At 49.0% G+C, this 27,603-nt stretch overlaps 4 protein-coding genes across 25 annotated transcripts in view; 2 read left to right on the forward strand and 2 right to left on the reverse strand.

Annotated features, from left to right (window-relative positions):
* Positions 1–14,987, forward strand: Pias3 (protein inhibitor of activated STAT 3). 20 transcript variants are annotated; one of them, XM_058573042.1, is made up of 20 exons: positions 1,279–1,482; positions 2,423–2,840; positions 2,999–3,083; positions 3,274–3,324; positions 3,643–3,733; positions 4,804–4,938; positions 5,086–5,191; positions 5,623–5,696; positions 5,816–5,976; positions 6,831–6,964; positions 7,043–7,211; positions 7,371–7,504; positions 7,649–7,686; positions 8,220–8,656; positions 10,637–11,272; positions 12,117–12,512; positions 12,825–12,937; positions 13,133–13,218; positions 13,322–13,443; positions 14,524–14,987. In XM_058573042.1, the coding sequence occupies exons 1-14, from the start codon at positions 1,294–1,296 to the stop codon at positions 8,484–8,486; spliced, it is 2,052 nt and encodes a 683-aa protein (XP_058429025.1). In that variant the 5' UTR covers positions 1,279–1,293; the 3' UTR covers positions 8,487–8,656; positions 10,637–11,272; positions 12,117–12,512; positions 12,825–12,937; positions 13,133–13,218; positions 13,322–13,443; positions 14,524–14,987. The 20 variants fall into 20 exon arrangements, with proteins under 20 accessions (XP_046281719.1, XP_046281718.1, XP_058429025.1 ...); XM_058573047.1 differs by having other exon boundaries at positions 12,117–12,168; XM_058573041.1 differs by lacking the exon at positions 13,133–13,218 and having other exon boundaries at positions 12,085–12,215.
* Positions 8,932–11,659, reverse strand: Nudt17 (nudix hydrolase 17). Its single transcript, XM_058573059.1, is given in 7 exon segments — positions 8,932–9,524; positions 9,633–9,738; positions 9,741–9,796; positions 10,275–10,411; positions 10,643–10,723; positions 10,976–11,206; positions 11,570–11,659. Coding segments are annotated over 7 exon segments (813 nt in total). The 3' UTR covers positions 8,932–9,412.
* Polr3c (RNA polymerase III subunit C) lies at positions 13,281–26,616 on the reverse strand. 2 transcript variants are annotated; one of them, XM_046425766.2, is made up of 15 exons: positions 26,374–26,616; positions 24,124–24,290; positions 23,319–23,574; positions 23,027–23,212; positions 21,588–21,676; positions 19,176–19,280; positions 18,950–19,042; positions 17,474–17,554; positions 17,185–17,236; positions 16,613–16,673; positions 15,983–16,133; positions 15,160–15,261; positions 14,983–15,032; positions 14,504–14,653; positions 13,281–13,431 (listed from the first exon to the last, which is right to left on the reverse strand). In XM_046425766.2, the coding sequence occupies exons 2-15, from the start codon at positions 24,268–24,270 to the stop codon at positions 13,350–13,352; spliced, it is 1,605 nt and encodes a 534-aa protein (XP_046281722.1). In that variant the 5' UTR covers positions 24,271–24,290; positions 26,374–26,616; the 3' UTR covers positions 13,281–13,349. The 2 variants fall into 2 exon arrangements, with proteins under 2 accessions (XP_046281722.1, XP_046281721.1); XM_046425765.2 differs by having other exon boundaries at positions 25,930–26,615.
* Positions 26,593–27,603, forward strand: part of Rnf115 (ring finger protein 115) — a 91,511-nt gene continuing 90,500 nt past the window's right edge. Inside the window, exon 1 of one of the 2 annotated variants that reach the window (XM_046425767.2) lies at positions 26,593–26,952. In XM_046425767.2, coding sequence (XP_046281723.1) covers positions 26,851–26,952 — 102 coding nt within the window. In that variant the 5' untranslated portion in view covers positions 26,593–26,850. The remainder of the gene's footprint in view (positions 26,953–27,603) is intronic. The other variant, XM_058573048.1, reaches the window with a different exon arrangement.

Below are 27,603 nucleotides of genomic sequence, written 5' to 3' on the forward strand. Positions count from 1 at the left end.
GCTGCGGTGCCGCCGCGTCCGGCGGCCGTCGGTCTCCAGCCGCGGAGCCCGTCGGAGGGCTGCCGAGCCCCCTTCCGGACCCCAGGCACCCTCGGGCCTCCCGAGCCCCGCCTCGCTCCCGCAACGGCGCTGGTGAGTCTCGCTCCCCGCACCAAACTTTTCCGCTGCCGAGTTGGAGCACGCTCCGGGTCGTCGCTGGTGTGCTGGGGGGACGGAGGCGAGGCGAAGGACGGGGACAGCCTCTAACTGCGCACGACTCCCCAAAGTGGGCCGCGTCGCCCGTTTCGCGCGCTGGCAGGACCTTGATTCTGGAGTCAGACTCTAGGGACGGAGAGCGAGGACCTTCGCGCCCACCGCGCTGCCCTCCCCGCGGCTCTGCGCTCCGCGGCTCCCAGACCTTCCTGCATCCTTCCAGTGCCCGTGGCTCCCCGGATGCTCATTCCCCCCAGCTCGGGCGTGGCGGAGCCCTCCCCTGGCACTTCGGCCGCCTCCTCGGGTACCCTCGAGGACCCGCGGTCGTGGCGCAGGGCACTCCCTCCCGCTCTACGGCGGTGCCCAGCGGCCGAAGACGTGCGGGGGCCGGGGCGCTGCGGAAGGAGGGGCCGCGCCGGGCTCGTCCGAAGCCGGGCGGGCGGGGCTGGGAAGGGGAGGTGTAGGGGCCGGACGGGGCGGAGCGGGCGGCAGTTGCGGCCAGCGCCGGGTGGGGAGTTGTGCGCCGGTCCCTGGGCCTGAGCTCGGGCCCGGGCTGGGCGCCTGCGATGTCTCAAGATGGCGGAGCTGGGCGAATTAAAGGTACGGCCCTCTCCGCGCCTCGCTCGGAGCCCGGCGGGCGGCCGAGCCCGGGCGGCGGCCCCGGGGGGCGCGCAGGGCGCGGACGGCGGCGGGGATCGGCTGCTGGGGCCGGCGAGGCAGGGGCTGCGGCGGCTCGGGGGCGGGGCTGCGGGTCGCGGAGGGTGGGGCCGGGGGCCGCCGGGGGCCGCGGCGCGGGGCGGGACGCGGGCGGAGGCCGGCCGGCGGCTAGGGGTGGTCTGGGTGGAGCCGCCCGCGGTGCCGCGCAGGCTGGGGGCCGGGGACGCGCGGCGAGGGCGGAGGGCGGCCTGGGGGCGGGGCCAGGCGGGGGGGCCGCGCGCGCGCCTCCGGGAGGCGGCCGCCGGGGGGCGCCCCGGACCGAGCCTCGCGCCTGGGGCTGAGCGGGACGTCCGGACCTCCCGAGCCCCGGTCCTGGGCAGCCGCGGGCGGGAGGAGGGAAGGCACCGGCCGAGCTGGGGAGAAGTGGACCCTCGGCGGCGTGGGATGGGGAGGAGGGTGGAACAAAGTTTGCCATCGCGTTCCCCAGAGGGGGTCCAGCACGGAGCCTTGGGTGGGGGGACCAGTGGGGAGGGCTGGCGAGCAGGGCCTGCCCCTGCCTGTGAGTCTCGGAGGGCCCCCGACGCGGGTCTCTTAAGGAGAGCACCTGCGCCCACCACCGCGCAGACCCTTCAGGTAACCCCGTCTGCGGCCATCTCGGCGCCGGGACGCCGGTTCCCCTGCTTCCCGGCTGGCTTCCGCCCGAGACCCGGGGCCGCGGGCCGGCAGGTGTTCTCCCGCCGCCCCCCGGCCGGGCTCCAGCCCTCGCGGGAGAGCCCCCACCGCCCGGCCGCCTGTCCGCAGGGGGTGTGGGGGGCGGGCCTCTGTTCTCCCGGGAGGCCAGCAGGCGGCGTCCACAGGTGGTCCGCAGGGTACCTGGGCTGGTGATCCCCGTGAACCCTTCCCCCTTGGGTTTGATTCTGTTTCCCTCCCAGAGAACAGGGATGACGGAGGTGGCTACGTAACGATGCCAAGAAAGGACTTGGGGGACTTATGAGCATTGAACTCTGACCGAAAACCCTGGCCATAAAGCCCCAGAGGCTTGGGGACGATACCTGGGGGGACTGAGGTGGCTGGGGAGGGAGGGGCAGGGTGCGCAGTGCTCCAGCCACTGGCCCTTTTCTCCTCTGTGGGCCGCCTGCCCCGAGTCCTGTCTTCTCCCTCATTCTCCTGCCTTCTGTCCTTTTCCCAGGAGGCTGGGATGGGTCTCAAAGTCTGAGAAAGAGCAGAAGAGGAGATAAGCAGCTTAAAGGGGAGTCTAGGCTAGAGGCAAGGATGGAGTAGGAGGCCTTAATGGCTAAGGCTGTCTGCCATCCTCTGTCCCCGCCGTCCAGTTTCCAGGGGTGTGGAGAGGGTCGCTCTGGCTCTGGGAAGAGGTGGTGGTGGTGAGGCTGAGCTGAGTGTTGCTGAGTGGCCAGGACAGCTGCTTGGCAGTCATCTACTAGTTGTGAAGCACCCTTCCGATTAACCCTGGAGGGAAAGGCACTGCTCGCTCGCCGGGCAGCCGCAGCCCAGTGCTCTTAGCTAACAGGCTTGTGCACGGTGGGATTCCCAAGCTTCTCTCTTCTTCTCACAGCACATGGTGATGAGTTTCCGGGTATCTGAGCTGCAGGTGCTCCTTGGCTTTGCTGGCCGGAACAAGAGTGGACGGAAGCACGAACTCCTAGCCAAGGCCCTACACCTCCTCAAATCCAGCTGTGCCCCCAGTGTCCAGATGAAGATCAAAGAACTTTACCGCCGTCGCTTTCCCCGGAAGACCCTAGGGCCCTCTGATCTCTCTCTGCTCTCTTTGCCCCCTGGCACCTCTCCTGTAGGCTCCCCTGGCCCTCTGACTCCCATTCCCCCAGCCCTTTTGGCTCCTGGCACCCTTCTGGGCCCCAAGCGTGAGGTGGACTTGCATCCCCCTCTACCGCAGCCCGTGCACCCTGATGTCACCATGAAACCATTGCCCTTCTATGAAGTCTACGGGGAACTCATCCGGCCCACCACCCTTGGTATGGCTCTCTGTGATCCCTCAGTCTTCCTGGACTCCAGTGTAGGCTGGACTCCTTCCTTAGATTTCAGTTCTGTGGGATTAGAAATCTGGGATGGAAGCAACTTCTGTGGCTGCCTGTGCATGGACTTGGGAATAACTGCCCCTTTGTGTCCTTAGCATCCACTTCTAGCCAGCGGTTTGAGGAAGCGCACTTTACCTTTGCCCTTACACCTCAGCAAGTGCAGCAGATTCTTACATCCAGGTACCTCTCTCTTAGTCCTCCTCCCTTATCCTTGGACTCTGCCTTCTTTCTTTTTTGTTCTCCTCCTTATTCATCCTCCTATACCTGCTTGTCCTTCATTTGTATATTTCTTCCCTATTCTCTGGACATCAACTTTGTCTCTGTCATTCACCCCTCCATCTGGAGGCTGATATCTTTCTCCCTTTTACAGAGAGGTTCTGCCAGGGGCCAAATGTGATTATACCATACAGGTGCAGCTAAGGTGAGTTAATATTCCCTCTCTACCCTGCTGGGCTCCTAGTAGGGTGGGAGTGAAATAGGGGTTTGATAGATATTCCTAGGAGGTAGCCTTGCTCTGCCACTGTCCACTTGTCTTCTAATTAGTTATACATGACAGTAGAATGCATTTTGACACATTGTACACAAATGGAGCACAACTTCTCCTTCCTCTAGCCCTGGGACTGTTGGATGCTTAGGGCTGCAGATGATCATGATTGATTTTCTGAGGTTCCCTGCCTCTCTGCCAGATTCAACTCCAGTAACTGCCTCCCACCTTTTATCTTTTGTCATTCTTCACCAGGTTCTGTCTCTGTGAGACCAGCTGCCCCCAGGAGGATTATTTTCCCCCCAACCTCTTTGTCAAGGTCAATGGGAAACTGTGCCCCCTTCCGGTAAATGCCTTTTCCATCTCCTGACAGTAACCCATTCCTGTTTTAGTTCATAAATAACAACTATAAATCTATTATGAGAGAGATATTCCCAGTACAGTGTCTGCCACATAATAGGCACTCAATTTATTGAAAGAGTTGATATAATCTAGAGAGTATTAAAAACTGCTGTAATCCCAGCAGTTTGGGCAGCTGAGGCAGGAGGATCACAAGTTCAAGGCCAGCCTCAGCAACTTAGTGAAGCTCTAAGCAACTTAGTGAGACCTGTCTCAAAAAAAAAAAAGGGCTGGGAATGTAGCTCAGTGGTAAAGGGCCCCTGGGTTCTATCCCCGTATTGCTTGTGCGAGCGTGCGCGCACGCACACACACACACACACACACACAAAGGGACAAAGGGAGTGGGGGATGTAGCTCAGTAGAATGGTATAATGCCCTTGGGTTCAGTTCCCAATACTGCCAAAAAGAAAAAAAGATACAGCTAAACAAAAGTTCTATTAGGACTCAGAGAAGTGACATTAGATTTCAATCCAAAGGTTCAGGGAAGACTTCTTTTTTTGTGTGGGGTGGGGGTACTGGAGATTGAACCCAGGGGCACTCAACCACTGAGCCCCATCCCCAGCCTGTTTTGTATTTTATTTAGAGGCAGGTCTCACTGGAGTTGCTTAGTGCCTCACTTTTGCTGAGGCTGGTTTTGAACTCGTGATCCTCCGGCCTCAGCCTCTCAAGCTGCTGGGATTACAGGTGTGCACCATGGTGCCTAGCAGGGAAGACTTAAAAGTCAAAGCCCTAGAGCTCTATGTAGAGGAAGTGAGGTATCCCTGTTCTTCCTCCTAAAGGACTTAGTGAGTGGGTTCGAATTTCCTTGGTCAGTAAGTAAGCTCTCCTTTCTTTCCAGGCATGAACCCCCTACACAACCTTAGGTAATATCCCAGTTTTGTGTGTCACTGAATGGGTCATGAGTGAGCCGACCTCTCCCCCAGGTGGTCAGCAACCTGAGACAAGGTGTCTTTTGTTGTCATAGCAGAGCCCCTTCCCAGAGCCACCTCTCCACTGACCAGCTCCTCCCTTCCTCAGGGTTACCTTCCTCCCACCAAGAATGGGGCTGAACCTAAGAGGCCCAGCCGCCCCATCAACATTACACCACTGGCTCGACTCTCAGCCACTGTTCCCAACACCATTGTGGTTAATTGGTCATCTGAGTTTGGACGGGTGAGCAAAACTAAAACAGGGTGCCCGGAAAGGCCTACAGGAGATGAAGGGAAATCATCTCTGTTCTTCATGGGACAAAAGGGGGTGGTGGTGGTGGTATGAGAAGCCGAAGCTGATTTTCTCCCTCTGACTCCCTCCTCCAAGTAGAATTACTCCTTGTCTGTGTACCTGGTGAGGCAGCTGACTGCAGGGACCCTTCTACAGAAACTGAGAGCAAAGGGCATCCGCAACCCAGACCATTCTCGGGCCCTGAGTGAGTAGCATCCTTTTCCTCTTCCCCCTCTGATTTGGACCTCAGTCTTCATAATACCTTTCTTGTGACAACTCCCTTCTCTTTTCACACTAACTCCAACTCCCTCCTGACTCCCTGCCAGTCTTCATGTGAGAAGCCAGACCGTTCCCAGGATGGATGGGATCTGGGTTCTCTGGACTGGAAAGCAGCTTCAGTCCCTTCTAGGTCATCTCTGATGTAGCCATGTTTGAACCACTTCAGGAACTGGGAGTCTCTCCCTCACACCCAGCCTTTGTAACCCAGATCTCAGACCATCCACGTGACCAGTCCAGTGATCCCCAAAGACTCTCCACCCAGCTGCCTTAGCCAGGGCCATCTGCATCGGCCTCACCAACCCCGGGGCTTCCTTCCGCCTTACTGATCCTATGGCTCTGGCCTCACTCTTGTTTCAGTCAAGGAGAAATTGACGGCTGACCCTGACAGTGAGGTGGCTACTACGAGTCTCCGGGTGTCACTCATGTGCCCGGTGGGTACCAGGGGAGAAGGGAAAGGGGAGGGAGTGATGAGTGTTCTTAGGGATGTGAGAGTGAGGTTTTCTGGAATGAAACCAGAGTGAAGACTCTGACTAGAAAGTTCTCTCCTCAGCTAGGGAAGATGCGCCTGACTGTCCCATGTCGTGCCCTCACCTGCGCCCACCTGCAGAGTTTCGATGCTGCCCTTTATCTACAGATGAATGAGAAGAAGCCAACATGGACATGTCCTGTGTGTGACAAGAAGGCTCCCTACGAATCTCTTATTATTGATGGGTAGGGTCATTTTTCTTCCTCTTAGCTAGGCATCCACCAGGACCCTCTTGACATAAATGGCTTAACTTCCCGTCACATGAACTCCAGCTCTCGCTCTGTCCCCTTTAGCTGTACATTCACAAATGTACATACATGCAGACATGCACGTGTGTGAGTGTGACATATTAAGGAATATGTATGTATGAGGCCTAGTGCTGAGCACTTTGTGTGCCTTATCTCATTGAATCCTCCTAATGACCTTGTGAGATAGCTGCCATAGAGGAAATTGAGGCCTAGAGAGATCGAGTCTTGCTCAAGTTTATACTGTTAGTAGGGCAGTTATAACTGAACCAAATTGTTATGACATATTGCTTATAACAACTATCTCACCTTCCACTGAGCATAGCAATAAAGTTCATTTGAGGGTCTGGGTGTGCTAATCCAGTTAGATTTTTTTTTTTCCTTACAAGCAAAGAATATTTTATTCCCCACAAGTAAAGATTTTTTTTCATAAGCAAAGAATTTCTTTTTCTTAGTTGATCTTATCCATCTTCTAGAGTCTTCATATGGATCTTGCTTGCAGTGTGTTTTTTGAGATGGTTTAAGAAGTTCTGTATCTCTTTTTCTATCTTGTTCCTAGAATTATACCTAACAAGTGCTCAGATTGTATTTATGTTAAAACCTAACAGCAAAAGCTTGCAAAGTTCTTTTACATATATACTTACTTTGATTTCAACAGTGACTCAGAGGTCTAGTAGGGTGGATATCCCTATTTTACAGATGAGGAAACTGAGTCACAGGAAGGTGAGTCACAGAACTGAGTACTGTGCAGCCATCTCCCGGCCTCATAAATGCCCATCTTTCCCTTCCTCTAGTTTATTCATGGAGATTCTTAATTCCTGTTCGGATTGTGATGAGATCCAGTTCATGGAAGATGGATCCTGGTGCCCAATGAAACCCAAGAAGGAGGCATCTGAGGTTTGCCCCCCGCCAGGGTATGGGCTGGATGGTGAGTGACCCCCTGTCCCCCAGCTGAGCTAAATCTCAGATGGCCCTTTTTCTAAGACAGTCCTCTTACCACCTACAGGCCTCCAGTATAGCCCAGTTCAAGAGGGAAATCCTTCAGAAAATAAGAAGAAGGTTGAAGTTATTGACTTGACAATAGAAAGCTCATCAGATGAGGAGGATCTGCCCCCAACCAAGAAGCACTGTCCTGTCACCTCAGCTGCCATCCCAACACTACCTGGAAGCAAAGGGTAAGAGGATCTACAGCAAAAGGGACAATGGAAGAGTCGGGAATGCTTTCTGATCAAACCCGGAGGCCGGGAAAGGTGGAGAGGGTAGAGGGGACCTGGGAAGCCGGCCTGGGGGACGGTGTGGTCCACTAGCTGACCCAGGCCCTGCTTTCCTTACAGAGTCCTCACACCTGGTCACCAGCCCTCCTCGGTGCTACGGAGTCCTGCCATGGGCACCTTGGGCAGTGATTTCCTGTCTGGTCTCCCACTACATGAGTACCCACCTGCCTTCCCCCTGGGGGCTGATATCCAAGGTATGACACTGATGCACAGATGGGACCCTGCTCCTTTGCAAAGTCTCCTGGGTCTCCTCTAAGAAGCCACCATCCACAGAACTTGTCTTTTGGCAGTGAAGGGGTCAGATAGGAAGTTGATTTTGATTTTTCTTTTCCTGCCAGGTTTAGATTTATTTTCTTTTCTTCAGACTGAGAGTCAGGTAAGTGGTTCCTTTCTCCATGAAGATCTGAGATCTCTGAAGCTTCCTTTCTAGGCACTGAGGGTACCCTGATCTCTGCCATTGTCCCTGGGAACTCAGTCTTCTCTGTGAGGGAGGGAGGATAAAGGTAGCTTATTTCCCTCCTCGGCCCCCACTAGTACTTCCTCAGATTCCTACCTGTTTTCCTGGATCCTGTCACTGTTCTTTGAGGATTTTTAGTGTCCTTCCGCCCCTGCCTGCTCGCCTTCACACATCCTGTGCACTTAAAGCACTGGGTGTACCCCGCCGCCGCCCAGGCCCACATTTCAGACACCTCAAGGCCAAGAACCTGGTGTGCTGGAGGGGCTGTCTCCAGGCAGCGCGAAAGGGAGGGGTGTGGGAGAGCAGGCAGAGCCACAGAGGTCCTACGTCTGGAGAAACAAGGGCCCTTGAAACCCACAGGGGCTCACTGACCCCATGAGACATTTCTGAGCTGAGTTATGGGAGGTGGGTGAGTTGGGATAGACCCTAAACTGTGCCCTTGATCCCTCCAGCACTATGGTCCTTCCGTCATCACCTCGCTAGATGAACAGGATGCCCTGGGCCACTTCTTCCAGTACCGGGGGACCCCTTCCCATTTTCTGGGCCCCCTGGCCCCCGCACTGGGGAGCTGTCACCGCAGCCCCACTCCAGCACCCTCTCCTGGCCGTGTCAGCAGCTCTGTGGCTCCTGGGGCGCCCTTGAGGGAGGGACATGGAGGACCTCTGCCTTCAGGTCCCTCTGTGACTGGCTGTCGGTCAGATATCATTTCCCTGGACTGAGCTCCTTGGAGTATGGAACCTTCACTGTCCTCCAACACTGAGCAAATATGCTGTGTGGACCCCAGCCCCTGGCCACTCTCATCCCTCGGGGGCTTTGGCCAAAGGCCACACAGACCTTCAAGGACACCTACTTTGGCCTCATCTCTGCCTAACAAAGCCAGCAGCAAAAGGTTAATATTTAGCTTCTTTTAAAGGACATTGGGGTCTGTTTGGGGAATGTTCTTTAGATGGTGGCACGGTCCTTTGCTGTGTTAACCCAGGCAGTGGGGGGCAAATGAGATGGGGTGGCAGTTGGGGAAGGGTTGGAGCCTCCTGGGGAAGGGGCCTCTTTTTTTTGTCTGTGAGATGCCCTCTCTGTCCCCCAAGCGCAACCATTCATACTTTTCATGTCCATTCCGTTCCCTTTGGCCACACAGGCGGCAGGACAGACAGGCAGTTTCAGAGATGGACAAAAAAACCTCTATTTTGTGTTGTGGATTTTTTTGTACATAAACAGAAAACTCCCAAATACTCCAAAGATGACTTTCCTGCCCCTACTTCCCAGTATGACTGAGTAGGAGAGAGGCCTTAAGTCAAGATCCCCAGGGTTTGAGAACAGGGAGGGCCCAGCCGCCTGCCTGGGTCTCTCTCTATTTATATATTTAAGTTCACAGCGTGTCTGAACACTGACCAGCCTGGGGCCTGTGCCTCTCGAGGCCCACCTGTGCCTCTCGAGGCCCGTGGCCCTGGGCTTCGCCCTGGCTCATTTTGCACCTTTCCTGGCAGGTGGGAGGACCCTTGTGCCCTCCTTCCCAATCTCTTTTCTCTGGCTCCTCAAGGGCCTGGAACCTATGTTGTAATTTTACTTTTTACTTTCAAAGTTGTAGCAAAGTTCTCACCATAATAAAGGTTGTGAATGTTCTGTGAGTGTCGTGGGGGTGGGCACTTCACTTTCCATATCCCTGGGTTGGGGGAAGAGGGTCCATGTTCCATTCTTCCTTTGATGGCCCTACATCCATGTAAGCTCCACTTTCACCTGATGGCGTGTTACGCTGAGGACTTCAAGAGCAGTTATTATTTATCCCTTCCTCTCCTCCATGCCTGTAAGAACCCTAGACCATTCCAGCCCCAATGCCGTGGAGCCCTCAAGTCGTTCCTCATCTTTACCTGTGCAGATGTTGCAGCCATAGCCGGAGGGCAAACTTGGTTCCAGTGCTGATCCTCTCCTTGTCCTCCTCTGTGGTTGGGGTTGTCCACAGCAGTGTGGACGTGGGACCAGAGGTTGGGCTCCTCCATCCTCCTTTAGTTCTACTGCACCGCAGTGTGACAAGCTCTTGTCTGAGTTGTCCCTTAGGGCTTGGAAAGGACTACTTTTTTTTTTTTTTTTTAATTTTTCGATGTTGATGGACCTTTATTTTGTTCATTTGTTTGTATGTGGTGCTGAGAATCGAACCCAGAGCCTCACACAAGCTAGGCAAGTGCTCTGCCACTGAGCCACAACCCCAGCCCCTAGAAAAAACTTTGTTAGGTCATGTTAGGCGGTTGGGTATTAATCTCATTTTACAGAAAGGCAAGAGGTTCAAGGAGGGTGCCCTTAGTTGAGAGTCAAACTTAGGTCCTCATTTCTAGCCAGTTGGAGTAAGAACCCTTGGAGTTTGATCTCGTGTATCTCCTAATCATCAGTGAACCAACTCACTCCCTAAATCTTCTCTACACCACAAAATTCCATTCTAAAGAAAAGAAGGGAACTGAATTTCTCAGTGTGTACGTGGTGTTATGTTGGAGGCTAAGGAAGAAGCTCTTACTTACAGGATAGAGGATGGGAGGTCCTGAGGGAGATCTCTGGGTGTTTCTGTCCTATCCTCTGTGGCACCCACTGCAGCTGCTGTATCTGGTTCCAGCCACATAAAGGCGCTCACCTCACTTGGGTTTGGTTAGATCCGGACCTGGGTTTAGACATGTTGATTTCCTTAGCCATGGCCTCTCCCTGGCCTGTTCTGAGCACAGCAGACCCGCAGGTGGAATGGAGAGAGACATGGGGCAGGGGCAAGAGAGATGCTACTGGTTGTTCTTGTTTCTCCCTCCTCCCACATCCTTGATCACACTCAGTTGGAACCATGTTGGTTGGGTTCCCTTGAGTCTTAAGTTCCATTTTCTTCCTCCACTGCCAGACCTACCTGCAGCTGCTGCCCTGACCCCTGGGAGATCACAAGTGGATAAAGAATGATGTGATGGTATTTGGGGAAACCCCAGCTCACCTAGGAGGATAGGCAGACTAAGAAGAAAACAGCCAAAGTGAGAAATTCCTGTTTTTGAGACTTCATAAGTATAGTTTTAGGATGAAACAAAATGCTGGCTAGAAACTGAGAAAGTGGATAATGTGGTGCAGGAGGGACATGGGGAGGGTTGTCATGGCTTGAGGACTCCAGTCTACCCGCACTTCACCAGTTCCCCAGTGTCCAAGGCAGGTAGAGGCTATTCTGTGGACTTTGGGGGTCGTTGAGGTCTCAGTTAAATAGGGAAGGGCCTCTTCCAGGGCCCTGTCTCAGCTCCCATAATCCCAACGGGACCCAAGACAACTGGCCCTGGGGCAGCTGCAGTCCAGTCTCCTCCCACAGCTCTCCAAGTCCCCCGTCAGCAGCTGGGAGTCGGAGAGGGCAGGTCCGAGGCCAAAACCCGTCTCTAGTCCTTTGGTCTTTTCCTCCCTTAACCCCGCCCAGGGTGGACCCGGACTTGGGTTTCTTGGCTCAGGGCAGGTGGGTCAGCGGCCTGGTACCTCCTCATCAAGGTCCCCATGTCCACCTACGGTAAGTGGAACCAGTGGGGCCCGGAAGTGGGGTTCGGCAGAGGCCCCCCACCCCACCCGCAGTGCGCAGGTTGCGCTGTGGCCCCCGGGGACCGCGGCCGAGCCAGGCTGGGGCCGGCTTCTCTACCCTTCCCAGGCCGGAAGGGCATGCGGGGAGGAGGAAGCAGCTTTCGCTGGCCTAGGCCGGGTCGCAGGGAGCCCCGAGGTTGGGGGAGCCCCGAGAGCGCGAGTCAACAAGACGTCAAGGAGGCAGACTGGCCGCTGGGCTGCAGCGGGACGGCCACCCCGAGGCCCACACCCGAGGCCCCGGGCCGCAGGCCAAGGCCCGGAAGGGCCACGCGGGGCGGGGGCGCTCGGAGGGATGGGCCGGCAGCCGCGCCCTGGCCATGGTCCCGGCCGGTGCCCTTCGCGACCTGGAGCGGAAGTCGCGCGAAGCCTCCGAGGAAGGGCCCGGCCCGCAGGAGGCCGCGCGGTCGTGGGTCGCCGCCTTCCGCCGCGCGCCCTCTGGCGGCCCAGCGCGACCCCCGTCCTGTTGGGGACGGTCCCCGGGGTGCTGTCCGCAGGCCCCGGCTTCACCTCCTCCGACTCCTCAGCTTAGGACGATGATCTCCGCACGGACGCTCTCTGGCCTCTGGCCACCTCCCGCCACCGCACTGTGCACGCCCCTTAGAATCGATGACGTCCGTCCCCAAGTCACTCAGGCGACGTCTGGATGCCGCCACCTTCCCTCACCTCCCTCAGAACCGCGTGCCGCGGGTCCTAGGGCCTTACACTTCCCCAAATCTGACGTCTTGCTCTCTCCTCGGCCTGCAGAGCCCGATTCCCAGCCTTCCTCCCTCCTGCAGGCGCCATGTCCTGTCCCGAGTCGTCCTCTGCCAGCAGCCAGAATGAGCTCAAGTCGGTTCACTGCGATCACACGACGGTGGAGTTCACCGCCACCTACCGTACTGCACTGGGGGGACCTGCTAAGGCAGGGCGGCTCCCACTCCTCCCCGCTCCCAGCAGGGACCGACCGTCAGCCCTCTCTCTAGCCTACATTCTGGCACCGCCCGCGCCCTCTTTTCTAGTCCTCGCTATTTGTAGTTGGCACAAACCCCAGCCTCTACCCCTGTCACCTGGAAAATCCCTCACCCCTCAAGCCACAGATTGTCCCTTTCCTTTCTTGCCTCTGTGCACCTGGCACCGACTCCTCCACTTCAGCTCTCCGTGTACTCGGGTCTCTTCTCCCCGCCAGGCCGTAGGTACTCGGCTCTTTGTATCCCTGAGGGCTGGCTCAGTTCTTGGTACTAAGTGAACGATGGTGGGAGGGTTTTGTATATTGTATTTAATTAGCACTCTTGTTTTAAAGAGTTAGAGCAAACACTGGTTTGGATCATAAACAACATGTAACTGCTTTAAATGAATTGAAGCTGCTGGGACAAATTATATCCATGATGGTGAGAGAGAATTTAGAGTTGTCATTTTCCAGAGACCATGTGAAAAGGAAAGCAATAATTTACTGCTTGCTTATGAGAAGCCTGACATTGTGCTGTGTTCTACCTTCATATTTTCAGATGTACCAGAAGCCCAGAGCTGGCAAATGCGTCTGGTAACCACACATTCAAATGTGACTGCTTGAGCCAATCCACCTGTTAGCCCTAAAAATAGGCTTTCTCTCCACTTCATGGTAATCTTCCACATTCCCTACACAACGTGTGTATGTGTTAAAAATTACAGCTCAATGAAATAAACAACAGACTTTTGAAAATGGAATTGATGGCTTAGGGAGAAACTTCTATTGTGAGACATTCAAACACAGGCTTGGCTAACTTCTTGATAACAACTGATAAATCTTATAGATGATTAATTTTAATCATTTAAGGTTCTTTCTACTGCCAAGGTTTGATGAGAGGAGAATATAGTGATGGGTCTAAGCCAGTCAGCAGACTTGAAAAAATACTTTTCCAGGTATATTCATAAAGGAATTTTCAGTATAAGAACCTGCAACTTATTCCACTTAAAAGAATGCATCCAGGCACCACCTCCTTTATTTTTCTTTCCATCTCCCCAGATCTTTTGAGGAAGGTGCTTCTTCTGAGTCATTGTCTCTTCATGGTGCTCTCGATGTATGACTCCAGCAAGAAGATTGTTTCATCTACCTGGATCTCACTGGCGTCCAACCTGAGTGAAAAAGTAAAAGCATTTGCCCAGACCGAATGTTCATTAGTATATTGAATTTAGAGGTTGGGGTAGGTGTGTCTTGGTTACCCTTGAGAATACTGGGTGGAAAGCAGAAGAACCAATAAATCACTTTTCATTTACTGAGCATCTTTTATGTGCCAGGCACTGTGGAGGCTGCTGAGTATGTATAAGATCAAGCCTCCGTTTTTAGGGAGTTTAGCCTAACTTGCAACCAAGAGAAAGACTAGCACACATAAAGGTGTAGGTAGAAGGAGCTAGTGTATTTTAAAATTGTGAGAAGAGTGGCTGGAGCGTAATGTTCGTGGCGATTGGGTTTTTTTCCACCTAGGGAAAAACCACAGCTAACATCATACTTAATGGTGAAAAACCTGAGAGCTTTCCCCTAAGATCAGGAGCAAGAGTAGGATGTCTGTTCTTGCACTTCTACACAAAAATTGTTTTTTTTTAAAAAGGTGTAGTTGGACACAATGCCTTTTATTTTATTTACTTATTTTTATGTAGCGTGGATTGAACCCAGGGCCTTGCCTGTGCTAAGCGAGTGCTCTACCGATGAGCTACAACCCCAGCCCCCAAATTGGTTGTTTTTCTCTATACTAGCAATGAATGATCTAAAATAGGGACACACAAGTAAAAAACAAACAAAACAAACAAAAAAAAAACTTGGGAATAAACTGACAAAACAGGTGAAGTCTTGACCACAGAAAACAGTAACTCATTGTTGAAGGAACTTAAAGATGGCCTAAGTAGATGGGCAGCATGCTTGTTGTGCTCACAGGTAGAGGATTTTAATGTTAAGATGGCAGTGTTCCCCAAGGCAGTCTGCATGTTCATCATTATCCTGATTCAGGTTGGTGATGAAGAGCAAGAAGACATGAAGGTAATACAGGCTGCTATAAATTGTGAAAGTCCCTGTGTGTCACACAAAGCCTGGCCTTTATACCATAAAGATAGGTAGTCAATAAATCATCTGAAATAGTGAGTTTAGGTTGGCCCATGTTAAGTTGAGGTCTGGAAGGTATTTTGAAATATAGCTTGAAGCTATGATGCTTACTTGTTGACATTCCGTTTCAGGGTCTCCAGCTGCTGACGTTCAGGAGCTGTGATCATCTCTTCTATTTCTTGTAGCTGTGCCTCCTCTGCACCTGTGGCCTGCATAGATGCAATGATGGCTTCTACCCTCTGAGACTTTTCTAGTAGACGCCTGTCAGACAAACACAACTCTGAGGCTTCTTCCTTAAACTCTGAGGTTTTCTTACCCTTTCTCCCCGAGGCACAAGTTCCCCTTTCACCATGTTCCTGATCAAAGTGGATAACAGCACCATTTAAAGACATTTTCTATAGACTTACTCTGCAAAAGTATTTGGGGGTATACTGGAAAAGTCTATAGACTAATGCACGATTTATGCCAACCTAAAACAATGATTCAATTAACTAGACTAGTTATTGGATATCTGTCTCCATTTCTATAGAAAATTCCCTTTAGGCCTTTGATCTTGAAAAATGTAAATGACAAATGAAAATGCTACTCACTTGTTCTCTTTGGTTTCAAATTGCCTCCTTTCTATTAAGTTGGCTATGCTCTGAGGAAAGAGAAGAAAGACTAGAAATGCATATAGTTGTATTTAAATAGCTCAGCTAAAATGGGTAGAGGTGGCACAGGATGAAACGTCTCAGTGAAGGGAATGGGAAGAAACCACATGAGGTTACCTTGTAGCACCTGTGCAACAACATCCGGGCAGCTGATAGGACATTCACAGTATATAAATAGAAGGTCCTAGATGGGGCATGGTCTGGTGTTTTGGGAATTTCCTATTTGTCACAGAAAGAAAAATAAGAAAAATTGTACGATTTTTTCAGAATTGGCAAAGTAAGCACCCATTCCATTCAGAGTCATTCAATTCTCTCTTTCACTAATACTTTCCCCTTCCCTAGTTATCTAGTCGCTCTGTTTATGACACAATCAGCCACATGAAGACTGCATAGCCCTGATTTTTTCATTTGACCATCAGCATCCTGAGTGGGAAAGAAAGGAAAGGCAAATAATACTTACTGAGCAAACTCAACATGCCAGGTGGCTTATATTTGATCTTTACAACCAAACATATTCTTATTACCACAATCTGTCACCATTTTTAATGATGGCAGGTGACTTGTTCAATGTAACTGGGTAAGAGGCAGAGCTGTGATCTGCTCTAAAACCTATTCTACCTACTTCCCGATAGCGTCTCTGACATGGCTTTGCAAAGCCCCAACATATGCTACTGATAGAGTTAAGGCTCAGGAAAGGACAGGAATGATAGGAAAAAAGGGAAGCATGGTGTTAAGGCAATTCCTTGGCTATCTTTCTTACTAGGCCAGTTAAAGCTCCACAGTATACTTTAAGTGCTTGTTATGTCTTTGTTAATAAATTTTTCTGTCTCATAGCTAGATTCAGAGTTTGCTTGGGGACTCAGTTTGCTTGAAACTCTACTTCAAGAGTTTTTCTCACTCTAGGACAGTTTTGCTGGTTGGCAATTATATGCGTGGCTACCTGGAGTGATATGAAATTTTCTGAGAGCATCTTATATAGCATATCCTTTGCCTCCTTTGCAGGAATCATTGCAAAGTCCTCCACCTGCTTCTGCTCCAGGTGTTTCTTTTGCAAAACTAGACGGAATATTCTGGCACAGCGAGATCCGAATCTGGAAAGAAATAAACAAAATAAATATCGTACCAATAAAAAAAAAAAAAAAAAAAAATCAACATCAGCTCCTGGTCTTAGATGGTTGTTGTCCTAGTCCATAAGTGGAGCCAGGACCAAAAGGGAACAGCAATCGGAGAATTCCTTCACAGCTCCACAGGCTGGTGATGGTATTGTTCATCATAAAGGAGTCACCAACTGCTGACTCATTTGAGTGCCACAGTTGTTGTGTTACAAGACTTTAAAGAGCCTGGTTAATTTGCATAACCAGGAATTAAACAGTGTTTTTTTTTTTTTTTTTTTTTGGGGGGTGGGGTGGGGGAGTGAAGAGTAGTAGTAGGTGGGATCCATAGCTGTTCAGTGGAAAAATGGGGCAAAATGTGCCTTTACTGATTACTTACATAATGATTAAATGCTTGTTCAAATGAGGTATGGATAGGAAGTGTCTAGCTCCAATCCCAATCAGAATGACCCCCTTACCTCTCCTGTACGACGGATTCCAGAGTGGCTGTGGCTAGAGATGCTAATGCCTTATGGAGGTCTTTATGTAGAGGATTAAGGTCACTTAGTAATGTTTTAGCCTTGTCATTTTGACAGTTTTATTCCTAAGTTTCTAATTTATAATTAAAATTTAAGAGACATTTTATTTTTCACATTAGTTTTATTTATGGTATATTTCTTAAAATTTTAATTAATGAAAATGTTTGAGAATTTTGCTTAACTAAAATTTGGTTGAGTAAGATTTCTTTTTATTTTGTCATTAATGTAGTTAATTGAAAATTCATAGAAAAATAGAAAGTTACTTCAATTTTCTAATTTATTTAGTATAATAAACATCACCAAATCTTTCTTTCATAAGTCACCATTCTGCTTTAAAGCTCAGGGTACCATAATAACTAAGAATAATTGGTAGGAGTAGCACAGTGCTAGAGAGCTTGCCTAGCATATGTGAGGCACAGGGTTTGATTCTCAGCACTGCATATAAATGATTAAATAAAGGTCCATCAACCACTAAAAAAATTTAATGAAAAAAGAATAACTGGTAAGGATACTGATGACATACATTCCTCCACCACTGTCGCCAGACTTTCCAACAAACTCTAGCTATTAAAAAAAAGAGAAAGAGTGTTAACTGAATGGAAAGTCCAGTGATTCTGTTTCCAATGGAGTGAATCTGGCCAAGAGTCTGCAGCAAGTAGCTTTCCTGTCAGATGATGGTGGGGAAATTGTCTGAGCTGGCTAGTACAGAATGAGGCTATAGGAGAATGATACTAGGTGTCAGTGGCAGAAGTAAATTGTAAACAGAGGAGCAGGAAAAAAAAAGTGCAAAAATAGACTTACAGGATCATCTGCCAGCAGAGTGAGATACTGATCAAGAACTTGCTTAGAGATGTTATAGCCAACCGGCAGGGATCTGAAGATCTACGGAGCAAGAGGGGACACTGAAAATGGGCTTGATCATTTAGGATTGCTAACATTAATAAAGATGTTTTAATTTTAGCTATCACAAGTATAAAAAAAAAGTTCAAAAAAATATTCACTGTAACACTGTTAAGAGTAAGAAAATAAGAAACAACCCAATGTTCAGTAATAAGGAATTAAAATAAACTACAGCATGGGCATTAATGTGATAGTCATAAAGAATGAGAATCTGTAAGTACTACATGAAAAGAAGTCTTACATATACTGTCATATGAAAAAAGTAAGTTGTAGGGCTGAGGATGTAGTTCAGTGGTACAGTGCTTGCCTAGCACGTGAGAGGTCATGGGTTTGACCCTTCACCACAAAACAAAAAATGAGTACAATCTCATTTTTTGGGGTTAAAATAAAAATACATAGATCTACATATATGTTAGGCTATCTGTTAAAAAATGCTCTGAATAAACATATATATCAAACTATTAACAGGGATCTCTGGGGCTGAGATTATGTAAAATTATGGATATTTTAAATTGATGTATATTACAGAAAATAAGAAGCATAGATCTTAAGGGTTCAATTTGATCAGTATTGATAATTGTATATACCCATGTAACTACCAGGCACAATAAGATAAAGAACATTCTACCACCCTTGAACCTTTGGGTAAATGGTAACTTTAAAAAATTTAGCCACAACATTCAATTTAAATAAATTATGAAATATAAATATTTGATATATTAAGCATTAATATTTTAAAGATAATACAAAATTTAGCTGGGTATAGTGGCATAAGCCCGTAATCCCAGCTACATGGGAGGCTGAGACAAGAGGATCACAAGTTCAAGACCAGCTTGGACAACTTAGTAAGACACTGTCTCAAAATAAAAAAACAACAGGGGCTGTGGATATAACTCAGTGTAGAGTGCCCTTGGGTTCAGCGCCCAGTACAAACACAAACACAGACACAGACACAGACACACACACACACACACAATTCAAACACAAGGGGTCAAATACAAATAATGCCCAAATGCTAAGGTTCTCAAAGATTCTTTTTTAATGTTTTTGAGATAGGATCTAACTATGTTGCCTAGATTGGCCTCAAGTGATTATTTTCCCTCAACCTATCCAGCAGCTGGGACTACAAGGTGCACATTACACACACTGCTAGTGAATTCTTAGAATAATTAGGAATAAGTTATATATGACAAATAAGTAGATTTTTAAAAGCTGGATCCCAAGAGACCAAGTATTTCAGTGCTCACCACTTGAAGGTAATCTAAATAATAAAAACCCTTTTCTTTCAAAGCTTGGACCTAGACCCTAGGCTCCACGTATGCTAATTGTTATAATATCCACAAGTCTTAGAAGCTAGCACAAAAACATGAAACTCACCTCATTGGAAGACAAGGGTTGGGTGAAGGGGGCACTAGAGGGAGTGGTAATCTCACTCATCCGGAGCATGGTCCGCACAATCTCACTGCTTGTCTGGGTTTGAAAAGTAAACTGGGATTCAGAATTAGTTGTGTTGCCCCAGATCTGGCTATGTGCCAAGGGCCACATCTGGCAACTGAATGACTTTATTCCCTATGATCACTGACAGACCCCATGTAGATACGACCTGGTCCATCCTGTTGGCAACTGCGCTCACAATGGCTTGGTCACGGAAGTGCTGGTGGAACCTCTCAAGGTTGGCCTGCCAATAAATCCCATCATCTGGAATGGGCTGAAGAGGAGAAAGTATTAGAGAGAAACGTTTAAACAATGCGGAGTTTTCTGGTGAGGAGCTTGGATTTGACTGTTCACCGTTTCTTTTCCTCTACTATAACAACTAAATTGGTTGGAGAAAAATCATTCAATCATATGAATCAGTGTCTTGATAAATTCCAGCTTCAAACTAGTTCTCACACTAATCTCCAATCTATTTCTATTTTAACTCTTTTCCATTATCTCAAGTCTCCTACTTGATTCTTTCTTTCTTACTTTTCGCTGATGACCTTGCCTTTGATTTCACAGAGAAATCAGAAGTCATTAAGTAAAAACTCACTTGACTTTGTGCACACATCCTCTTTCTTCCTTGCTTTAAAATTTTTTTTTCTTTTCTTTTTTGGTAGCACTGGTGTGTGTGGGGGGTCAAACTCTGGGCCTTTGCACACTAGGTAAGTGCTCTATCACTGACCTACATCTCCAGCCAGATCTCTACTGTTTATTTTAATTTTTGACATGTTTATGTGCATGTTTATGGAGTATAGTGAAATGATCAGATCAGGGAAACTGGCATTATCTATCACCTCAGAGATGTCTATTCTTCATTATCCTTAATGTTGTTAACCGTATTTCAGGTTCTAATCATGGCTCAACTGGATTATAATAGCTTCCTAACTCATTTTCAACTGAGGATTGAACTAAGGAGTGCTTTACCACTAAGCAGTCCTTTCTATTTTTCACTTTTGAGACAATTATTAAGGGTATAAATTGCTTAGGGTCTCACTAAGTTGCCGAGGCTAACCTCAACCTTGTGATGCTCCTGCCTCAACCTCCTCAAGTTGCTCGGATTACAGGTGTGCACCACTACCCTGATGGGATTTTCACTAAAAAAAAAAACAAACCCACATACACATTCATTCTCTCTCTCTCTCTCTCTCTCTCTAAGGGAGTAACCGGGATTTTCTGGTTCTAATCTCGTGGCTTTTGCACCACTCTCCCATTTCTCCTAAGTACGCTTTTACCTTCTTGGGTCACAGTTCTGCTAAAGGATCAGATGAAAGCTACGGAGAGGTCCACTAAAATATGCACATGAGCACAAGTACAAGTGGACTCTGGAATCTTCCATGGAGCCAGACAAGTTGTGTGAACAACGGGCTATACATCTTTCTACATTAACAGACCCTCCTGCCTTCAGGATACAGGCCAAACCTTAGTCGATCAACATGTGCTAGTATTCCATATGCTGCCCTTAAGGAATTTATATTCTACCCAGGGCACAACAACAAACACATACATAAACAATATATAATGTCAAACATGAATCTAAATGCTGGAAGATAAGGAAATGGAAAAATGTGCAGAGACTGGAATAGGGCTGGGCAACGGTCTTGAACTCCAAGAAAAAGAGCATTTAAGCTTAGATCTGAATGATGAAAGGGGCAACTACATGAAGTTGTGGTAAAAAACATGTGAAGCAGGAGGAATAGTAAGGGGAAAGCCTAATGTATTTAAGGAACAGAAAGAGAGTAGATAGAACACAGTGATCAAGAGGGAGAGTTGGGAAGAAGTGAGAATGATCACATAAGGCTTGACAGTCTGTGGTCTGGATTTCTTCTAAGATAATGAGAAGCTTTTAAAGGAGTCCAATTGCTGTCCCCGCCGACCCCCCAGTACAGGAAGTCGAACCTACGGCCTCATGTATGTTAGGCAGGCATTCTACCACTGAGCTACATTCCCCAGCCCTTGGTATTTTTTATTTTGAGACGAGGTCTCACTGAATCACCCAGGCTGGTCTGTCTCAGCTTCCTGAGAAGCTGGGACTACGGATGTGCACTACTGTGCCCAGTGAGTGATTAAGAAATAAACAAACAAAAAATGTAGGTGATGGTGTTCTTTACCAAGACGAGGAAGCTTGGAAGGGAGCAGATATCTGGGAGGGGGATATCAACTATTCTGCTTTGGCCATACTAATTTTGAGACACTTACTAAACATCTTTATAGGAATGTTGAGGAGGCATATAAATATAGGAGTTTAGGCCTAAGTGTCCTTCCGGACTCATTCCTCACTATTGGCCCCATGTGTCTACGTGTTCTAGCCATACTTTTGCACACACTGTTACATTGTTCAACGCATGAAGTCCGTCAAGCCTCAGAAGGAGGACACAATGGTTCCTGTCCTTCATTGGGTCACTCCTGACCAGTGATATTTGACATTAGTCCTACTACCTCTTAGCTTAGGGACCTTTAAGGTCTCTTGGGGTTTGTTATCTGTGTGCTCTTTCTGGCCGGCTTCAGGGTGAGAAGTCTAATCAAGAAGCTCCATTACCTCTTTGTTATCTGTGGTATGTTTTGGTCTCTTGGCTTTGGGTTCCCCAGCAGCATCTTCGTCAGATGATCTCCTCCTTTTACCTTTTCCTGCCAAATAAAACAAATCAACAGTTAGGTTATATACCATATGATGAGAGAAATGACCAAACACGAGGGCAGGTGTATTTTCATCCCAAAAGCTACCTGTAGGTTAGAGTTGTTTAAGAGGCTGAAGAACTAAAAGAAATGCTTTCTTTTTCCCTCAAACGGGTCCTCCTCCAATGCTTCCTTTCAGTAATGGCATCATTATCCTCTCACATGTGCAAGTTAGACACACAGATGTTATTTTTGATACCTCTCTCTTTTAACTGTTTCTTATTCTTTTCCTTTTTTTGAGGTAACAGGGATGAAACCCAGGGTCTTGTACCTGTTAAGCAAGTGCTCTTCCACTCAGCTACATCCCAGCTCTTTTTATTTTGAAATAGGGTATTGCTAGGTTGCTCAGGCTGGGCTTGAACTTGGGATCCTCTTGCCTCAGCCCCCTGAGTAATTCACTACTTCTACATCAATTTTTCACCAGTCGTTTTCATTTACCATTTGCCTCATCCTCCTACCCTTTCTGTAGACAGAAAAATATTTCAGAAATGTAAATTAGATCCAGTGATCCTGGAGGCTGAGGCAGGAGGTGCAAGTTCAAGACCAACCTCAGCAACTTAGCAAAGACCTAAGGACTTAGTGAGATTCTGTATTAAAATAAAACACCAAAAAAAAAAAAGGGCTAGGGCTGGGGCTCAAGTGGTTAAGTGATCCTGGTTTCAATCCATGGTGCCCCTCGCCCCCACCAAAATGTAAATTTGGACATGTTAATTCCAAGCTTAAAAATCCTTAGAATAAAGCACAGGTGCTGTATAAGGTCTTGCTTGACTTGGCCCCTGCTTGCTGCTCTGACCTGATACTTCTCTTGACTTTGCTCACCTTGTTCTAGCTATACTGACTTTCTTTTATTTCATAAATGCCTAGTTTTTTTCCTTATTGCATACTAATCCCTTTGATAAAAATGCTTATCCTCTATTACCTCATTGGTTAGTTTCAAATCTTAGCTCAAAATCTTGTTTCAAATCTAAGCTCCAATTTTGCTTTCTCAAAGAAACATGTGCCCTAACCCCATGTATAACTCTACTCTCCCATTATATATTTTTTAACATCTTATACTTCTCCTTCACAGTACTTATCACTGTTTTTTTTATATATCTATGTGATTGTTTGATTAGTGTGTATCTCCTATACTTAGACTTAAACTCCATTAGGGTAGGAATCATGGTTTTCTCATTATTTTATATCACAATGTCTGGCACAGAGTGAATACTTGGTAAATGCTCAATTGATTCATTCATTTAACATTTATTAAATAAGAATCCACCATTAGGGCATTATGGTTCTATGTTCAAAATCTCTTACCTATCAAGCTCAATTTAGGAACCAGGTACATGTCCTTTTCATTAACAACAAGGGTTGGGGCAGGTGGTGGTGGTCCAAGATCTGAATTCTCAATGGTAGGCACTAAGGGACAGCGCTGTACAAAGTGTGTATCTGCTAGTCGCACAAATGTGTTTGATACCTCAGCATAGTCCATGGTCTTGCCATCTGTACAACAGAAGGAAAGAGGGAGGTCAGCTGGCCTAAGATGACAGTTCATTCCTTTAATCAGCCAACTGATGCTCTTGCTAACAGATATGCATACTGTACTTACCCTCCATGGTTTCTGTGAGTCGGTCTGCTACTTTCTTCACAACAGCTGACATTGTCATTTTGCCATTCAACAGCAGCTCCTCAACAATCAGCTCTCCAGTGTCGCTGTATAGTGTTTTGGTAGTATAGATGTACCGGGGATATCTAAGCATTCGCAACACCCGGCTGCACTGAGCTTCATACTCCACCACACCACGTTTATGCACTTGATATATCACCAGGTTATGCTGGATGAGGACACAAAGGGCTTTTCTCACCTAGACAGAATTCAAAAGAGAAGACCTGGAGACATAGCTCATAACTGCTGGCAGTTTTTTTGTCCTATAGTTTACTAAACATCAGGGGATGGCTAGATAAGAATTTCTGTTCTTATTTCCTCTCTGCTGGAGTAGCTAATAACAATCAAACATCAGTAGAAGAAATCAGGAAGATTCCTTGCTATGATGTATATATTTTTTCTGATCTTTAGCTTTCACATAACGATTTACTTTTCTTCTATCATTCTTATTACTTAAAGGTAGTACTGAGATTAGTAGATTGATTATGAAAAAATGAGATGTAGCACGGGAAGAATAAAGATTTATTTAGCCACAGTGATCTAGGAACACTCTGAGAAGCAAAACCTCAGGGCTGAAGTATCACCCTCTGTCCCCACAGGAAACATTGTTATATCCTAGAGTAGGCTTTTCCACTTTAAGCAGCACACACACACACACAAAAAAAAAGAAGCACAAATATTCCAAAAGTAGGTGGAAGACATTAATGAAGGAAATTAAAGATAGCAAAATGATGTCATCTAAACATACCTGATCCAGTGATGTTCCCGTGTCATGGGCAATTACTCTAAGTGGCTGGCTGCCAGTTCTGATTAAGTGAACTCCAACTTTTTCTACGATCTCTCCAAAATGCTCTTGCAGCAACAAAGAACACAGTTTAATTTCCGCTTGAGTCATTGTACTGGGGAGTCTCAGAACTAAGAAAAACAAGAATGTAAATTCATGTATTCTTTTTGGAGAGCAATTTGACAATACATTTGAAACGCTTTAAAATATTACATACATATGACCTCACAATTTCATTTTGGATAGTGTTCCAAGGAAATAAAAAGACATCGTTCATTTTCTTTATAATACTGACATATGGAAACAACCTAATATCTAACTACAAATTATGGTATACTTATGTACAGATGAGGCAGGACACCAGATAGGAAACAGGAAGCAGGTTCATTTGGCTGCAGCCAGGTTCAGAGGGCACAGCTTTCACTGTAATCAATTAATCCCTCTGAAACTCAAGTTCAGGAAGTTTCAGAACTTTATACCCAGCGTGTAAGGTGAAGGGCTCAGAAGTTCACACAGAAGCAGCTTTTTCTTTCACTGTTCTGGGCAAGTTAACTCTTCAAGTCAGCCACTGACAAGGGGAGAGCTTCTTCTCCCCTTTCTTCCCTCCCCCTGCCAGTTGTTACCATGGAGCCCAATTAGAAACCTTTTCTCCTTGAAATGTAAACATCTGTGTGAAGCTCTGGCCCAAAGCCAGAGGCCTAGTTAAAATAATCTGTTTTTCTTATCAACTCTGCATTTGCAGGCACACTTCCCTTGAAAACCTTTACAAACTGGGCTGGGGTTGTGGCTCAGTGGTAGAGTGCTTGCCTAGCATGTGTGAGGCCCTGGGTGATTCTCAGTACTGCATATAAATAAAATAAATGTTCCATTAACAACTAAAAAAAAAACTGTAAAAACTTTACAAATTGATACACACATAATAGACAGTTCATAAATGTTTGTTAAAAAAAGTAGTAAAGAGATGTTCAGCACCTGGAGTGCTGATCTCTTTCAGGCCCCTGGAAATAAGACAGAGCGACAGGAAATAGGAAATTTAACTACATTGAACTCCTTTGCTCATAGTCTTAAGATCAATTATGGGGAAGGTTTCTGGAGAAGCTTAATTAAGATTTTCTGTGGAGGGGGTGCCACTACACTTATATAAGGGTATATACACTAACATTTAAAATACTTTAGTACAATACATTCTAGTATATAATAGTTCCTAATATAAACAAATTGCAAAGAAAACGGGCCTAAACTTCAATTACTGTAGAAAAATAAAAAACATGCACGTACAAAAAAAGATTGGAAGTCTATATGTCAGGTTTTATGGGATTATGTGTCATTCTAACTTTCTTTAAAGATTGAGTGTAGATGATTAGCCAGGCTGCGCACGCCTGTAATCCCAGTAGCTCAGGAGGTTGAGGCTGGAGGATTTCACGTTCAAAGCCAGCCTCAGCAATTTAGCGAGGCCCTGAATAACTCGGTGAGACCCTGTCTCTAAACACCAAAAGGGCTGGGTGTGTGTGTGTGTGGGGGGGCTGGGGCTCAGTGGCACAGTGTTTGCCTCTCCTGTGTAAGGCACTGGGTTCGAGTCTCAGCACCACATATATATAAAAAAAACCTAAAGATCCATCAACAACTTAAAAAAAAAAAAAAGGCTGGGGGTGTGGCTCAGTGATTAAGCTCCCCTGGGTTCAATTCCCGGTACCAAAAAAGTAAAATGAATGAATGAATGAATAAACAAACAAACAAACACTGCGTGCAGATGACTTTTCTGCTCCAGACCTTAGTTTCTACAAAGAGTCTCCACTGTTCAGCGGGTGAACAGGCAGTTTCTCCTTCGGTCCTTTAAGGGAATCAAACTTAACAGAAATGGGGCCAAGCCGAGCTTCTCAACCGGGTGTTTCAACGGGGAGCTGCAGATCCTTGCGGAGCAGGATTTACTTCTTGAGCTCGACTCCTTCGCCGCACACAGACACGGAGGGCTGCCTCCAGGACGACTCCCGGTCACGGCTGCGGCCCCCACACGGCGGCCGCAATCCTCCAGCTCCGCGGGATGCGGGTCTCGCCCGGCCTCGCGCGGCCCGAGCCCCCCCGCACGGCTTCCGAGAAGCTCCGCGCCCTTGGCCCGCGCTCCCCTCCAGCCCACTGCGCTCCGCTGGCTTCACACAGGTTCCGGTTCTGGTCTCTCGGCCGAGAGTCAGAACCGCCTCGTCTGGACCCACTAACCTCGGGGTCAGTGCTAGTCCACAGCGGCCAACCCCAGGCCGCCGCCTCCGCACGTGGGCTCCCGGAGCCCGCGGGTGCTCGCCGCGCTCGGGCAGCCCCGGGCGCCTTCCCGGAAGCAGATCGTCCCCGCCGCGGGTGCCGCTCTACCCCGGAGTGTCGGTGGTTTCCGGGGACACTCTGCCTTTCTTCTCGCTGGAAGGCTGGAGGACTGGCGAGGGGTACTTTGAGTTGCCGGCGGGCGGCTGCGGCCGGCGCACTCTCCGGCCCACGCCTCTCTGGTGCCGGGAGGCGGGCCGCCGGGTCCTCTCCGCGCCGCCGCCCTCCGGGTCCGGCAGACTCACGTGACCGACGCGGACTCTGGAGCGGCGGGCCGCGCCGAGGCGGCGGCGGCGGCGGCGAGCGCAGCCTGTGAGGTAGCGGCCTGGCGAGGGACCGGCCGGCTGCCCTCGCCCTCCGACAGCCGCGGCGGGGAGGAAAATGGCGGAGGCCTCGGCGGCCGGGGCGGACGCGGGCGCCGCTGTGGCCGCGCACCGGTTTTTCTGCCACTTTTGCAAAGGCGAGGTCAGCCCCAAACTGCCGGTGAGCGCCCCTGCCCCCTGCGCGTCGGCGCCGGCCCGGACTCCCGGCCGCGGGGCCCGGAGCTGCGTCTTGGGCTGCCCGCAGTCCGCGGGCGCCGGGGCGCGGTTCCCTCCTCGGCTGCGGCCCCGGCTCTCCTGCCCCCTCCATCTTTTGTCTTCCGGCCAAGCCCTCTGGAATCCGCGCCGGGGTCCCGCCGCTCCCCGTCCCCGGACCCGCCCGGACTCCGCGCCGCGGCTCCCCGTCCCCTGCTGCCCCGCGGCTCCGGGCCGCACGCTCCTCCGCCGCCTGGGAGGCCGCGCAGCCGAGGGCCGAGGGTCGCAGCTGGGTCGGAGGGGGGACGCTCTGGGGAGGGGACTTTGTCTCGGTGGCTTCCCGGTCCCTGTGAAAGCGAAAGGCCGAGGGCTGATGACTTGCAGGTTGCCGGCGCCCCTGGCCCTGCCGAGGACGCTCAGCGCCCGGTGCTTTGGGTACGTGCTGCCGGCGTCCTCGTAGCCTTCCCGCCTGCCTCCCGCCCGCTCTTCTCTTCCCCTTCTCTTAGGAAGCAGGCCAGGCCGACGCGGGGACCGCTTCCTCGGCAGAGAGCCGCTCTTCCCCAGTTCTCCGGACTCCAGTTAGCCAGCAGAGAGGCAGTGCTGGGGGGTAACGAGCTAG

Source organism: Marmota monax, unplaced genomic scaffold (genome assembly GCF_021218885.2).
Source record: "Marmota monax isolate L192 unplaced genomic scaffold, Marmota_monax_Labrador192_F-V1.1 WCK01_AAM20220418_F8-fsc00320, whole genome shotgun sequence".
Classification (NCBI taxonomy): domain Eukaryota; kingdom Metazoa; phylum Chordata; class Mammalia; order Rodentia; family Sciuridae; genus Marmota; species Marmota monax.